The 16810-nt window shown below is 35.2% G+C and overlaps 1 protein-coding gene and 1 pseudogene across 7 annotated transcripts in view; one reads left to right on the forward strand and one right to left on the reverse strand.

The window, feature by feature from the left end:
• Positions 1–16810, forward strand: part of KANSL1L (KAT8 regulatory NSL complex subunit 1 like) — a 148341-nt gene that overhangs the window by 36701 nt on the left and 94830 nt on the right. For 6 of the 7 annotated variants that reach the window (XM_032403090.1, XM_032403097.1, XM_032403082.1 and 3 more), the window contains exons 3-4: positions 5962–6103; positions 14972–15169. In XM_032403090.1, coding sequence (XP_032258981.1) covers positions 5962–6103; positions 14972–15169 — 340 coding nt within the window. The remainder of the gene's footprint in view (positions 1–5961; positions 6104–14971; positions 15170–16810) is intronic. The other variant, XM_032403111.1, reaches the window with a different exon arrangement.
• On the reverse strand, positions 2750–3207 carry LOC116631723 (annotated as a pseudogene).

The raw sequence follows: 16810 nt of genomic DNA on the forward strand, positions 1-16810 counted from the left end.
TGCTTCTCCCTCTCCCACTCCCCCTGCTTGTGTTCCATCTCTCGCTGTGTCTCTGTCAAATAAATAAATAAAATCTTAAAAAAAAAAAAAATGGTCCAGTTTCATTCTATTGCCTGTAGCTGTATAGTTTCCCCAATACCATTTATTAAAGAGACTGTCTTTTCCCCATTGTAAATTCTTGCCTCTGTTGTCATAGATTAATTGATCATATATGCATGGGTTTATTTCTGGACCCTGTTCTGTCCTCTTGATTTATGTGTCTATTTTTGTGCCAAAACCATGCTGTTTTGATTTCTATAGCTTTATAGTGTAGGTTGAAATCTGGGATTGTGATCCTCCGGCTTTATTCTTTGTTCTCAAAATTACCCATTGCCTGTTTTTGTAAGCACAGTTTACAAAACACTATCACACCCATTCATTTATGGCTGCTCTCATGCTATAATGGCGGAGTTGGGTAGTTATTTTAAAGAGACCAGGTTGGCCACAAAGCCTAAAATATTTACCATCTGCCTCTTTACAGAAAATATTTGCCAAACCCTGGTCTGAAGGAATCAAATTCCAGGGAAAGGTAAGCTCTTTCTAGGTGAGCAAACACCAGTAGCGAAGTTTGGCTCAGTTTAATGTAATTAAGGACAGACCTTATATTTTTCTTTCTCTTTTTTTTTTTTTTAAAGATTTTATTTATTTATTTGACAGAGACACAGCAAGAGGCAACACAAGCAGCGGGAGTGGGAGAGGGAGAAGCAGGCTCCCCGCTGAGCAGCGAGCCTGATGCGGTGCTCGATCCCAGGACCCTGGGACCATACCTGAGCCACCCAGGCGCCCCCAAACCTTATATTTTTCTTGGGCTTTTCTTGGGATTGTCATTTTTCACAACTGGATCTTCTTTTTTGATTTTTTTTGTAATAGTTGATTCATTATTACTAGTAAGCTAATCTTTATATTAAAGGCAAAATTAATATGTCTCTCTTTAATCTTGGTGTTTTAAGATGTAATATTAGAAAGCTCTATCTTATTTTGGGAACTGTATTTCAGGGTTAAAGCAGGGATATAAGTTCATGATGTTGACCAGAAGTTAATATCAAGAGAAATTGTACTTACCACTTGGTCTAAATAGCCTGTACTTATTTTATTCAGCAAGTTAAGTGGTGACTACAAACAAGCAAGGATGTGGACTGATGGAATATGCAAACAGATTTTATTCAGTCCTATTAAATTATAGGATAAGGTATCCTTTACAGAAAATTCATTTCAAATATTACAAAGCCCTAGGATTACTTAGTTTATTTAAATCTAATCTGATATTACTTTTTTTTCCTGTGGTAGTATAATTTAATGTACTATATGAACATGAAAATCATTTTTGTGGACAATTTCACTATCAGAATATTTTTACTAGAAGTACAATAAGATGAGCTCCATAACTTTTTTTTTGTTTGTTTTTTAGCTAATCATGAGGTTTGACCATCAAGCAAAATTGCATATTATAGGGAAAGTTTTCAACTGGAACAAAATTTAATGAAAGAATGTTTAAGATCATCTTTGATTACCCCATACTTATTCCTACAGCATACTTCTGCCAAGTCCTTTCAGCTTTAAAGTGAACCTTGAATCCATCCTCTTCATCTCTTCTTTATCTTACCCTCCCTTCTTAGTTCATGCCATTTTCATTTTTTATTCAGTGTTTTAGTCAGATTGGGCTCTAGAGTAACAAATTAACCTTCTAATCTCAGTGGTTTAACAGAGCCAAGGTTTGCTGTGGCTTACATAAAAGCCAGTGTGGTTTGGGCTGTGATCCTCACACATCTTGTAGCTATACTGTCTGCACTGGTGGCTTTGAAGGTTGTCTGATGGACTGGAAATGACTAGGTCACTTTTGCTCACAACCCATTGGTCAGAATTAGTCACATAGCTCCAACCTAAGTGCAAGGAAGGCTGGGAAATGTAGGATAGCACATGACATATTTGGAGATCACAATTATCTGTACCACACACAGATTACTCTGTTTGCATCCTAATTGATTTCCTTATTTCTTCTCATATCCCACTATAATGCTTTCTCTACCTAGTAGCCAGAGTGCTTGGGAAAAAAATTTTTGTTAATGTCTTGATAATAACTTCCTTTTTGGGGTGCCTGGGTGGCTCAGTCGGTTGGGCGGCTGCCTTCAGCTCAGGTCATGATCCTGGGGTCCTGGGATCGAGCCCCCAGTCAGGCTCCTTGCTCAGCGGGGAGCCTGCTTCTCCCTCTCCCTCTGCCTGCCTGCCGCTCCCCCTGCTTGTGCTCTCTCTCTCTCTGTCTGTGTCAAATAAATGAATGGAATCTTTAAAAAAATAAAATAAAAAAAAGACTTCCTTTTTGCATAAAATCCAACACTTTACCATTAACCTGTACAACTGCTGTGTGCCATGGCCCTTGCCTTTATCACTAATTTCATGATTGGCAGTTAGTGTTATTAAATACTATCTATGAATAATAGATATTACTATCTATTTTAATATTTTTTCATTTTAACAGTTTTTATTTCTTTATTTAAAGATTTTATTTATTTGAGAGAGAGAGTGTGCATGCACAGGGGTGGGGTGGGGGCAGAGGGAGCAGGAGAAGCAGACGCTTTGCTGAGCAGGGAGCCCAACGCAAGGCTTGATCCTAGGACCCTGGGATCATGACCTGAGCTGAAAGCAGATGCTTAGACAACTGAGCCACCCAGCCACTTAACAGTTTTTATTTAAAGTTGTATATAAGATTACTTTATTCTTGCATCTTCTCGATTGTTTCTGCCTTGTATTTGCCCTTTTCCTTTCCTACTTGGTGAGATTTGGCTTTACGTTCAAGGATCTTTTTGTGGTCTTTGTCCAGTTTTAGTTTAGTGATAACCACCTTGCTAGGGTGAGTGCCCACTTGGACAGTTGTGCCGTTTGCCTTCTTGTTATACTTGTTCAGTGTAGATGACATATTTCTTCCTGTAAACCTGGACTACTTTGCCAATTTGCTGACCTATGTAGTGTCCTCACACAGCCTTTACTTCATCCTTTTGGGTGGGCGTGGATCAAATATTGTATTTCTGTCTCAGCGTTTTGGAAAGAGGGGAAGACATAATCTTCCCGCAAATGTGGGAAGATGTATTGAAATGCCTCTTGGTCCTGTCAGAAGTCACAAAGGGATTGAACTTCATTTTGGCTGCTGGCACTTCAACAGTGGCCACAGAAGGGAAGAGCTAATATTATTATTTTTTTAAAGTTTGTTTATTTATTTATGTAATCTCTACACCCAGCGTGGGCCTAGAACTCAAAACCTGAGATCAAGAGTTGCATGCTCCTCTGACTGAGCTGGCCAGGTGCCCCTCCATTTTAATATTATTTTGAATAGACATTCTCTTCTATTATTTTCATAACTATGAAAATATGATTTAAAAGTGTGTCAAATTTAAAAAGCACAATAATGACTATAAACTGAATACATAGTAATACTAAGAGAATTCTTATATGAAGGTCTCCTCAATCATATTGTGTGCAATTAGAATCTTAACAAAAGTATCTCTTGGGGTACCTGGGTGGCTCAGTTGGTTAAGCATCTGCCTTCAGCTCGGATCATGATCCTAGGGTCCTGGGATCGAGTCCCACATGGGGCTCCCTGCTAAGCAGGGAGTCTGCTTCTCCCTCTCCCTCTGCTGCCCCCCCACCCTGCTCATGCTCTCTCTCTCAAATGGATAAATAAAAAATATATATATATATTTTTAAAGATTTTATTTATTTATTTGAGAGAGAGAATGAGATAGAGCATGAGAGGGGGGAGGGTCAGAGGGAGAAGCAGACTCCCCGCTGAGCAGGGAGCCCGATGCGGGACTCGATCCCAGGACTCCAGGATCATGACCTGAGCCGAAGGCAGTTGCTTAACCAACTGAGCCACCCAGGCGCCCGATAAATAAAAAATATTAAAAAAACAAACAAAAATAGCTCTTAGGGACATTGATTTAATATAAAATCCTGTTACAATGAATATATTCTATACAGTAAAGTTATAATAATTCTGTTTCTCTGACAACAAATGATCTTTTATTTTATTTTTGTAAGTTTTTATTTAAATTCCAGTTAGTTAACATACAGTGTATTATTCATTTCAGATGTGCAGTTTAGTGATTCAACACAACACCCAGTGCTCATCACAACAAATGATCTTTTATTTTTTTATTTTTATTTATTTTATTTAAAAAAAATTTATTTTTAAGTAATCTCCACACCCAATGTGGGGCTCAAACTCACAACCCCAAGATCAAAAATCACATGTTTTACCAACTGAGCCAGCCAGGCGCCCCAGTAAATTATCTTTTAGGATAAGTTTTCTCTAGCTAAAGTTTGTATGGGAGACATTCAATTATGGTTAAATGTGTAACATTAATAAACTTTTTATTAAGAACAGTTTTAGGTTCATAGCAAAATTAAGCAGAAAATGCAGAGTTCCCATATACCCCCTTCACTGATAGAACCTCCCCCACTATCAATATACTGCATACTAAAGTAGTGCATTTGTAACAATCTATGAACCTACATTGACAAATTGTTATCACTTAAAGTGCATGCTTTACGTGAGGATTCACTCTTGGTGTTGTACATTCTGTGGGTTTTGACAGTAAATGTAATTTTTAGACAAGTTTTTCATAAAGTTTGTGTTCTGCCATTAAGTATTTATTGGTTTTCATTTATACCTTCAATTTCTGTCATGTTTTCTTTTGTAATCTGAAGCTCTTAATTAGTTATTCCAAATAACTGTTTTCTAGTTGGAATGTTTAGAATATTTTCATAAAGTAATTAATTTGTAATCTCACAAACTATGGATTAGAGTGGTACCCTTGCCAAAAGATAGAGGAGTAGGGTTCGACCCTTATTTTCAAATATGTATGACAGAAAAGTCTTTATATAAATTCTTTCTCATCTTTGGGCTGTGAATCCTGGGAATCAGGTTTTTTTTCTTAATTTTATTTTATTATTATTATTTTTTTAACTTGTCAGAGAGAGAGAGAGCACAAGCAGGGGGAGCGGCAGGCAGAGGGAGAAGCAGGCTCCCTGCTGAGCAAGGATTCCCTATGTGGGACTCGACCCCAGGACCCTGGGATCTTGATCTGAGCCAAAGGCAGACGCTTAACGACTGAGCCACCCGGGCGTCCCCCCCCCCCTTTTTTTTTTTAAGATTTTATTTATTTATTTGAGAGAGAGAGAGAGCACGAGCAAGGCAGAGGGACAGGCTGGCTCCCCGATGATCAGGAGCCCGATGTGGGGCTTGATCCCAGGATCCCGGGATTACTACCTGAGCCGAAGGCAGACTTGTAACAAACTGAGCCACCCAGGCGCCCCTGGAAATCAGGTTTTAACAAGCTATTTATCTTAATAAACATTTCAAGACCTATATTTGGTATACTTATTTGAAAGGTAGAGCACTCATATTTTCGATACTTTTTGACAATACATTTAAATTGATTTTAGGGATTTAATTAGCTAACAGTGACTACTGTTTTAACAAATGAAAATTTGCATATAATAAAATTGAGTATTCTGGTTTATTACATAGATTTAGATCTAGCATAGTTCAGATGACTTACCCAATACTTCTTACATATAGAAACTTCATGTAACAGTTTTTATGTGGAGTTAGTAGTATCATTCCTCTTTCTTTTGCTGGCCCACTCCTATTTCAGCCCTTGTGCATATTAATAAAATATTAAGTAGCAGAGGAGATTATCTTATTACTGGATATGTAATAATAAAAACAAGTGTTTATCCATTAGAAAGATAAGGAAGTTAAATGTTTTTCTTTGATAAGAGTTGATACCAGATTCTTCTTTCACGTAATTAGATGTTGTATAAAGGAATTAGGATTATTTGACAGGAGTCAAGGAATTTATTAAGTAGTCTGTGAAAACTTGATTGCCTTTGTTCTTTAACTAACAATGTTTGTCTCATTCACAGTAATTCTAGTACTGAATGGAAGTGGCTTGTAGACAGAGCTAGAGTTGGCAGCCGATGGACATGGCTTCAAGCCCAGATTTCAGAGCTCGAATACAAAATCCAACAACTAACGGATGTTCACAGGCAGATTCGTGCATCCAAGGTATTGTTTGTATTCTTGTATTTTTAAAAAAATTATTAGTTTAGTTTCTCATCTCTCCACACAAAGTAATTGTTACAAGGCTTTATAAAAATGTAGTTAATTATTAACATTTTTTATATATCAATTGCTGTAAATTGAAGCTATCATTGTAATGTCTTTGTATTTATCGTGGTCATTTTATCATACTTGAGCAGTTCAGAGCTTCTTCATTGGATTCCAATTAATAGAAATTAGGTACCCTTTTATAAACTTCTACTTTGATGGCATTTATTTTAACAATGTGAGAAATTCTGAGTGTATTTTATTGAATCCCCTTAAAGGTTTTGTTTTAAGAAAAATTATAAACACATAAGCTCTAGAAAGCAATATAATGAACACCTTTGTTTCCACCTCCGAATTTATCAAGTGTTAAATTTTTACTATTTGGGTTTAGTTTTTAGAGTAATAAAGCATTACCTGTACAGTTGAGGTACTTATATAATCCTTCCTGATCCCATTCTCTTTCTGCATGCCACTGTAGCCACTATTTTGATTCCAGCATGTTTTGATATTTATTATATTTATGTATGTTTTTATACTCTTGGCACATAGATGTCTATCTGTGTCTACAACTAGTATTTATTTTTCCATGATTTTACAGTCTGTATTAATGACATATATACTACAAATTCTTTTGTGACTTGCTTGTTTTTGCTCAGCATAAATTTTATAGGTCCTGTATGTTATTTAATTGTATGAATGAGATGGAATTGTATGAATACAATGCAATGTTTATCTCTTCTATTTTCTACTGATAGACATACATTGTTTAGTTTTATGCTAGTAAAAACAATACTGTAATGACTGTCTTTTTTGTGTTTCTTTGTGAACTGTGGAGAGTTCTTGGTATATGCCTAAAAGTGGAAATGATGGATCTTAGTCTGGCTGTCTTTAGCTTTCCTATACTTACTGATGTGATTGGATAGTTAATATTCCCATTGGCAGTGCATGAGAGCTCCTGTTTTTCCACATTCTTGCCAACATTTCATAATTTTTGACATTTTAATTTTCCAGTGTAATGAGTATGAAGTATTATTTTATTGTTTTAATTTAATTGTTCCTTAGTATTGAGAACTGGGCCTCGGTATAATTGATCACCAAATGTTTTTTTACCTAAGAACTAACTACCTTTTGTATTCACTGTTTTTGGTGGGGTGGGGAAAGGGCTATGGTTGGTGGAGATGTGTGTCTGTGAATTCTTTTTAAATTTTGGAGACTATTCTTGGTCAGTTATAAATGTTACAAATCTCTCATATTGTAGCTTGTCTTTTCATTATTTTAGTATATGTAACAGAAAAGAATGCATGTTCTTTATGTGTTCAGTATAGAATTCTTTGTTTATTAAATTTGTTGACTTTATTGTATATATCTGCTATATGTTTATACCTCTAGATCTTTCCATTTATGATATACTTTTGTTAAAATTTCCCCCATTGTAAATTTTTCAGTTTTTTCTGGTAATTCTGTTTTTGCTTCTTACTTTTTGAAGGAATGCTGTTTAATAGATACAAATTTTTTTATTATTCTAGGTATTTCTTTTTATAAACTATAAATAGCTAGATTAAAAAATCACCTCTGATTATTTTTTATTTTTCATTTGCCCTTATTCTCCTCTCTTTGTATTTATGTCTTTTTTTTTTTTAAGATTTTATTTATTTATTTGACAGAGAGAGAGAGCACAAACAGGGGGAGCAGCAGAGGGGGAGGGAGAAGCAGGCTCCCCGCTGAGCAGGGTGCCCGATGTGGGGCTCAATCCCAGGACCCTGGGATTGTGACCTGAGCTGAAGGCAGATGCTTAACCAACTGAGCCACCCAGACACCCCATAAGTCTTGTTTTTTTACCTCTCTTGTTGGATTGGTAGAATTTGCTTCGTTCTTTTCCCTCTGCTGGTTTAGAAGCTATTCATTATAGTTTTATTCTTTGTCGTTACTTCTCTAATTTTTAATATACTTCTTAATTAAAAGTAATCCTAACAATGACTAAAAAGTACTCAGTATTTTTATACTCTTTTTTACTTAAAACATGGATTCTAATACTTTCTAACTACTCATTGAATAGATCTACTACAATCTAGTTCCTTTTTTTATAGTCAATAATTATATTTCTAACTAATTTTATTAAAAATGTGCTTACTGGGACGCCTGGGTGGCTCAGTCAGTTATACGTCTTCCTTTGGCTCAGGTCATGATCCTGGGGTCCTGGGATCTAGCCCCGCATCCAGGCTCCCTGCTCAGCGGGGAGTCTGCTTCTCTCTCTCTCTCTCTCTCCCCCTCTTTCCCTCCCCACCGCTCGTTCTCTCTTTCTCAAATAAATAAAATCTTAAAAAAAAATGTGCTTACTGTTCTTGTGTTCTACCTGTAAAGTTAGTTTACAGGTTTAAGCTGCTATAACAAACTCCCAAATATTGCCGCTTTATTAAGGTACATAACACTTCAAAAGTGAGGGAGTGAATACAGGCTGGTGGAGCAACTTGGTTTTTTCTATTTTGCTGCTTTGTTGTCCTCTAAGGTAATTGTTGACTGCACTATTAAACAGGGTTGTAGTCATTCCCTCATTCTGGCCCCTGGGAAGTGAGAAAAGTGTAACATAGTTTGTCTTTAGGTGGGAGGTGACTTGGAAATTGTACTACTTTGTGTCACACTCATTGACCCAAATTTAGGCACATATCTGCAGGAAGGAGAGGTGAATAATACAGCCTTACAATGAGAAGTTGTATGCATAGCTAGAACTCCAGTAGGAGTGGAGTTTTGTTGTAAAAAGAAGAGGAAAGTGGGTATTGGGAAGTTTGCAGTCTCTTCTACACTACCTTTTCTCTCTTGGTTTACGTTTTGCTGAAATACATTCTTTAGTAGTTTATGTCTCAAAATACCTTTATTTTACCCTCACTCTTCAGTGATACTTTAGGTCGATATAAAATTCTAATTTGATGGTTATTTTGCCTTTTAAAGATCCTATTTCATTGTTTTGTTTAATACTGATGAGCAGTCTACTGTCAGTAGAATTGCTTTTCCTTTGTAAGTACTTTGTCTTTTCTATCTGGTAACTTAAAAAATTATTTTTGTTTATTTGATGTTCTACATTTTTTTACTAATAGGTCTAATTATGGATTTATCTTTATTTTGTTTATCTTGTTCTCAGAAGACGTATTTTTAGCAATTCACTGAATTTTGACAAATATATGGTTGTGTAAACATCACCACTATCTCCCCTCTTAGTTATTTACCTGCTGTTTCTATAGAAGGAAAAAAGTGCTTATTTTATAGGAAAGTTGATAAAAATAAGCTTTCTCACACACTGACTTAAAAGTTCTATCAGATACATTGAGGTGCTCTAAAAAGTTGAAAATAAGAGTTATTGGAGAAGGCAGGTTTATAAGAAGATAGAGATTTGGAGTTATTCAGTAGAAATGGCAGTTAAAAAGTTATGTTATTATATTGTAGCAATTTTTAAATAAAATTCATTTATCTCTCCTTCCTGTCTTATTTTCTGCCTTCCCTCCTTTCCTTCACTCTTTCCCATTTTTCCTTTCACATACAGTTGTTAGCATAATATGTGCTTAAGGTATACAGTGGTGAACAAAATCCACAGAGTTGCTACATTTTTAGGGCTTAAGTCAAATGGGGGTGAAAGTAAGCAAATGATTACACAAATAAATATTGTTTTAATTCCAACCAGAATTAAACCGGAAATTTAACATGGGGTTTTCTTAGCTTAAAGACATACTGTTTCCCCAGAATTATAGGCTGTTTGCTTGGAACTCAAGGTACATTTTCCCATTGAAGCAATACTATAAAGAGTTCTCATTACAATCCCATGAAATACTATTTAATTTAAATATTGCTAAAGATCTTTTTGTAACTTTGTTTTTATGAAAAAGTATGTTCTACATCATGAAACTGTGGACATAATGGAGATAATATTCTAAGACTGATGGTGATTGGTCTGAGAAGAAAATGCTGAGAAGGAAAGGAATCGGAGTTCTTAATCATATGGTTATCCATGTGGTTAGCCCAACATTACCTAGGGTCTGCACATAAATAAAGATAAGTAAGTTTTAGGCATAGTCATGAGTTTATATTCTGGTAGGGGAGATAGACCATGTAAATAATTAATTGTAATATAATGAAATAGGTGCAATGATACATGTTTTTAATAAGATATAGAAGTGGCATAGAGAGAATATATAACTCTTATTTTAGGGATTAGCAGGTCAGAGAAAACATCAGTAAAAGAGGTGATGCCTCAGTATAATTTTGAAAGATAAATAATAGTTTGCTTGATGAACCAATGGAACTGGAAAAGGGCATTCCTTGAAGGTTTGAAGACATGAAACAACATAATATGTTTTGGGAATGGCAAAGTAGAATGGTATTCAAAGGAGTGGAAAGTATGAGTTTTGTAAGGATGGGAGAAGAAGCTAGGAAGGAAAGAATTGTAGAATTTGGTGGTGATGTCTGTAGGAAGGTGGATAGGAGGATAGACATAAAATCTTAGGCTTACCTGTTCTGTCTGTTGGATTTGAGGGAACTCTGTTCAAGAATAATTTCCTGATGGAAGTAGTTACTGTTTCTCATTTTTAACTGTCTTCACTGAAGCCTTTAGTTGTAGTGATTTCCTAGTTCTTTCAGGATCACCAGATAATTTCTCCTCTCTGATCATTTACTTTAAAGGATGTAATATCACAAGCATTTTTAATAGTAGACTTCTCAAAACAAGTCAAGTTTAAAACAATTTGGGAAATTTCCAAGAAAGTGGATTCCTAGTTAAATTGATGACTAAGTTTTATACTTGAATCTACACAGTCTGGTTCGTATTTTATGACTTGTGTGTTCTAAACACTGCGATATACTTTTTAAAACATTTTAAAAAATTTGTATGTTTATATAACATCTGGGGAATAAATTATTTTTAGGAAAGAAATCTCAACTTCCCAGTAATAATTTATATGGCCTTACATTTTTCTTGGTTCAGGCTAGATGTGTACCTGGACCTCTGTTTTCTTAAGAATCACATTATGTTTACTTTATGAAAAATATCATTACAGTATTTCTTTATTTTAGTGGTTTCTCCTTACATTTCTTGGGAATTAATCAAGATGTTTAATTGCTTATTTATGTGCAGTTTAGTTGAACTATTATACTGAAAAGAGAAAATAGCACTTTGCTCTTCTAGCTTCTTGAGTTATTGTAATTAAAAAATTGAGAAGCGTAGAATGACCTTTCTATTTAACTTATCTTGAAAGTTAAAAAAAAAATCCTTTCTTCTCAGTTAAATTAGAGATACGGGAAAGGGAAAGAGGTTGAGAGATGTTCTTTTGTAAATATCCTGTTTAAATAAGTGCTAGTTGGTAACACTGGTCAGGAAACACTGAGTCGATCTACTAGTAGATCTACACGTTTTGGGTTTTTAAGCTGTCATTTGCTCCTTCTGTGACATATTGGGGTCGTCTAATTTTTGCTAAAATTTTTAGAGAAAAGAAAGCCCATGTTAACAACATTCCTTCCTTGTTCTTCCAGTGCTTTGTCAACACATTACAACTTCGATGTTTCTCCTTTTCTTTGCTTCAGCTTTCACTAAGACAGTATAGCCTCTTGTCACTTTCAGAAAAATATTAAAACAGTTTTTTTTGGTTGAGAAGCTGGCTATCCTATATTAAATGGTTTCTCTTTTAGATTTCTTTTGTTACCTTGTGATAGGGTCTTCTACATTTTAAATTGTAATTTTGTGCATTTAAAATTTTTCATTTAAAATTTGTTTTAAGGTTTGATACTTTTTTTAAAAAGATTTTATTTATTTATTTACCAGAGAGAGAGAGAGTTGTGTGAGCACAAGCAGGGGTGGGGGGGAGTGGCAGGCAGAGGGAGAAGCAGGCTCCCCGCTGAGCAAGGAGCCCTTTCTAGGACCCTCGCATCATGACCTGAGCCAAAGGCAGACTCTTAACTGACTGAGCCACCCAGGCGTCTCTCATTTAAAATTTTTTTTAAAAATTAGCTTTGGTGACTTTATATAAATACTGAAGGTGTTGCTGAGGTAATTTATTTTTTTATGCTGTGTCTTCTCTGTGAGGACCCTGGGAGTGGGATAAGGATTTCTTTAGTGTTATTATCAGGAACAGTTGTCTTCTCTGGAGCAGTTGACTTGCTTTCATCTTATTCTAGAGTTTTCATTTGTCTCAGTTATTGCAACTATAATAAAAAATGTTCATGTCTTTGTTATTTACCTTGTTTATCTATGAATAGGCTATTCTTTCCTGAGTGTTTTTTTTAATTCAGCTTTATTCAGGTATGACTGACAAAATTGTAAGATGTTTAAGTGTACATCATGGTGACCCAACACACATATATTCTTTTCTTGATTTTTAAGAACTGAAACTGTCTCTGTAGTGTCTTTAAAGGGTTTAATCTTTTTCCCTTTTTACTCTGTTCTTGGCCATTTGTGAGAGTTTAAGGAGAAAAAAAATAGATTATGAACTTGATTATGAATGTCTTCCTGGTTGAATTTTTAAAATATTACTTTTCATTGAACTAACTGTAGCAGGCCCCCTACTTCTAAAAAGATAGTAGTCTAAAGGTTTGAAAATTGACCTTTTGAAATTCAGAATCAGTTTTTCAGTATGTACAAGATTCTTAGTAACGGTTATGAAACCAGGCTGAATTCATAGCAGCCTGGCCCATAAAATAAACTAATCAAACCAAAGGGAATTACAGCTAAATTGATATGATAAAAACTTGTATTTATTTTGCAAGCAGATACTGTTGAAAAATCTAGTGAGATACTTGTACACATTTTGAATGGACATTTCAGGTACTTCCAAGAGCTTTTGAGATTGATGATATTATATCCATCAAGTCTACTTTAACTTTTTAAAAATATTTGTTTATTTGAGAGAGAGAGCATAAGTGGGAGGGGCAGAGGGAGAAGAAAGAGTCTTTAGCAGAGCCAGACATGGGACTCGATCTCACGACCCTGAGATCATGACCTGAGCTGAAACCAAGAGTCGGACGCTTAACCGACTACGCCACCCAGGTGCCCCAAGTCTACTTTAAGTTTTAAAATATCAAATGAAACAAAAATTTTTTTAAAATATATTTCTTTAGATTTCTTGACAGCCATATTTGTGCATTCTAGGAAAATAGTCATTGAGATGGGATCAACAGTTGGATCTCCTTCTTTTTGTAAAAGTTACTAGCACAGTTGTAAGTGAAGGTTAAAAATAATAACAACAACAATAATAACTTTTTTGTTGCTTTTACCACACATCGGTGGTAATATATTACTACAAAATAATAATGTATGTTTGATGCCATACCTGAATATGTTCATGCTAAAGTGATATATTCTCCAAATTATAGTGTAAATTAAAACTACTCATCTAGGGGCGCCTGGGTGGCTCAGTCGTTAAGCATCTGCCTTCGGCTCAGGTCATGATCCTAGGGTCCTGGGATCGAGCCCCGCATCGGGCTCCCTGCTCAGCGAGAAGCCTGCTTCTCCCTCTCCCACTCCTCCTGCTTGTGTTCCCTCTCTCGTTGTCTCGCTCTCTGTCAAATAAATAAATAAAATCTTAAAAAAACAAACAAACTACTCATCTATAACATTATAATTTATAGGCAGTTTCCATCCTGTAAATAGCACTTGTATATGATATAAGCTGGCCCATGCCAGTTTTTAAATTTGTCCCATCTTAAAATACTCTACACTTATATTAATGTTTTAGACTATTTTTCATTACAAGAATATAATATTTTAGCCATATAGGTATTTAATACCTTTCCAACTAGCCTATTAGGAGCTCATTGACATTTTGCAAAATAACCATATATATACACACACACACATACACATTATACATATGTGAAAATGCATGTTATTCTTTATAGGGGGAAAAGTGGTAGAAGGGGTAGGGAGGGAAAAAAGTTTTATTGTAAGAACTGATAATGAAACTGTTAAGATCATATCTGTGCATTATTTTTCCTCCTTTCTCTTCTGTCTTCATTGCCTTTGAGGGGCATAAGGGTAAGAACAGTTGGAGTGAAGACTCTGGGGAATATGGGAGAATATTTAGCAAGCCAGTTGTGAGAGAGAGAGAGAGAGAGAGAGAGAGAGAGAGAGTGTGTGTGTGTGTGTGTGTGTGTGTGAATGGTAGGGAGAACAGAGGCAGCTAGATCCCTACTCTTTCCTCTAGTTATTTACATTTGAGAAAATACCCCATCACAGTTGAAAACTTGTGTCTTTATTATTAACTCATCTACCTTGTAACCAACAATTTAACTGGCCTAGAGAATACTTCTTCTCAATAGTGCAGTCCTGCCCATGGTTGCTGGCTGGCAGCAACAGAGCTGGAACTCCTAAGAGTGCTCTGAAAGCAGTTTAGTATAAAGTCAGAATGTTGTTTGGATGTTTGGAAGTTTGGTATTTTAATTTATGAAACTGGGAGTACTCAAATGGAAATGCTAGTGACCAAAATATCTGAAGATTATATAAGGAAGTGTTCTAAATTTCAGTGTGAAATGTTCATATTCTGCATATAAGCCTTTATTTTAAATGTATCATGCTTTTACTGCTAATAATTAAAACCAGTAAGAAGAAAAATAACTGAATATATACAATTTATGACAATATTTTACAAGCCTAACCCATCAGACATAGGTGTTGCTTTAGCTACACATGTTTTAAATCAGCCAATTTTTTACAGTTAGACTCTACTTTCAAGTGTACTTTCTGATTTCCAGGTGATAATAAGAAGCATGGTTTCAAGTGCATTGTAACGTTAAAGTTGATTTAGCAGTCAATTTGTTTTCATTTCAACTCTTTAATTGCTGTTTGCCTAGGGGATAGTGATCCTAGAAGAATGTCAACTTCCAAAAGACATTTTGAAAAAACAAATACAATTTGCTGACCAAGCGGCTTCATTAAATACTACAGGGAATCCCCAGATTCCCCAAGAGAGTCAAGATCCTTTACCAGAACAAGATTTTGAAATGTCACCAAGTAGCCCTACACTTCTTCTTCGCAACATAGAGAAACAGGTAATGTGATGGAAGAGTAAGATGTGAGTGGCATGAAATGACTTTTAATCAGTTTTACACACTATTCAAATAAACCTGTGCGTCTGCTTGGGATATTAGTTATTAAGGTTTGCCATTTGACATTAAATACAATTAAAATATGTAGTATATGATGAGTCTTTCTTATAACATTGATATAATTAAGATTATTTAAATATATAAAATATTGGTACACAGCCATAGGATGATAACTCATTTATACTAGGATTGGAATATCTTTTTTCTAACAAAACTGCTCATCATTGGACTTTTTTTTCATGAGGAAAGAACAGTGATACCATTTAATAGATCTGAATGGTTGTTTGATCAATTTATTGATAGAGATTTTTAGTGAAAGATATCAGAATATCAATTCTTTCATAAAAAGTTCATGTAAATAAATGGCAAATAAGCCCCTAACAAATTATTTTGATTCTAAAGCTTTTCCTGATATTGAAATTCTATTATGGATGACCCCAGAAGTTTAATTACTCTGTCCTCTATCTATCCTTTGAAATCACACCATTTATTTTTAGACTTTGGTGGCTCTTGAACAAACCTGGCTTTCTAAGCGTTTGTTACTTTGTAACCAATCTAAATCTGCTGAAATAGACCTAGTTGGGATCACAGCTGCATGATTGCCTTGTTCCAGTGAGTAAGGTGGATTCGTGCCTGCTCACATCTAATTTTTCTAGATTTTTCTGACATATATTGTGAAATAATTTAGTACTAGGTTACTACTGTTTTATTCCTGGTAAGTCAGAGTATGGTGCAACACCTCTCACCCCGTATCTGTTAAATTTACAGTTGCCTAGAGTTTTTCCTTAGTTGCATAATTGCACAAATGCATAAACAAAATACTTTTATGAATATTTTTAAATTCAGAAAGTTATTTTTTAATTATCTAGTATTAAATTGGAATGCACTTTACCATATAAGTGGTGTTTTAAATAGTGTTGGTTATATTCCTATTTCCCTCTCTTTTCTCTCTCTTCATCCCATGGGATCACTACCCTTTCAGTTTGGCCCTAATTGTTTCACACTCCAGAATAATGTATTTGTTTGGTCAGTCGGGTCTTCTATTTTCTTTACCTGTAGGTTACTACTTATCCTTTGGAAAGAGATTTTTTATATTTTTTTCTTTCTCCTTGGTAGCAACAATTTGTTTTATTAGACTGGAGTTAACATCAGAACTGGCTAATTTACAGGGACCAGTGCAAAATGAAATTACATAGCTCTTTGTTAAAAACAATTTTGAAGGGATAAGTCAGTGACAGCAGGGCATTAACCAAGCAAGGGATCCTTCTGAGGGCAGCCCTGTGTGACTGCTCAGGTTGCTCACCATGGAGTTGGCCCTGGGTATTATGTTTATTTTTGGTCCCATTGCTGACAGGAGTGCCAGAGGCTTTGAAAGAGAAGGGAACCAGGAGTGTGAGAACAATGGCAATGGCTCTAGATAGAGGGAGAGTAGAGCAAAAGGATAAGAAAGGGACAGCAGCAATCTCTTGTAGAGGTCATTAGTATATTGCCTATGAACAGGTCATTTGCTCTTGAAACATATGCTAGTAATGTTTTTATAGGCCAGTTAAAAACATTGTTTTCAAATACTTGCTGAAGAGGGTT

Source organism: Phoca vitulina, unplaced genomic scaffold (genome assembly GCF_004348235.1).
Source record: "Phoca vitulina isolate PV1807 unplaced genomic scaffold, GSC_HSeal_1.0 scaffold1, whole genome shotgun sequence".
NCBI lineage: Eukaryota > Metazoa > Chordata > Mammalia > Carnivora > Phocidae > Phoca > Phoca vitulina.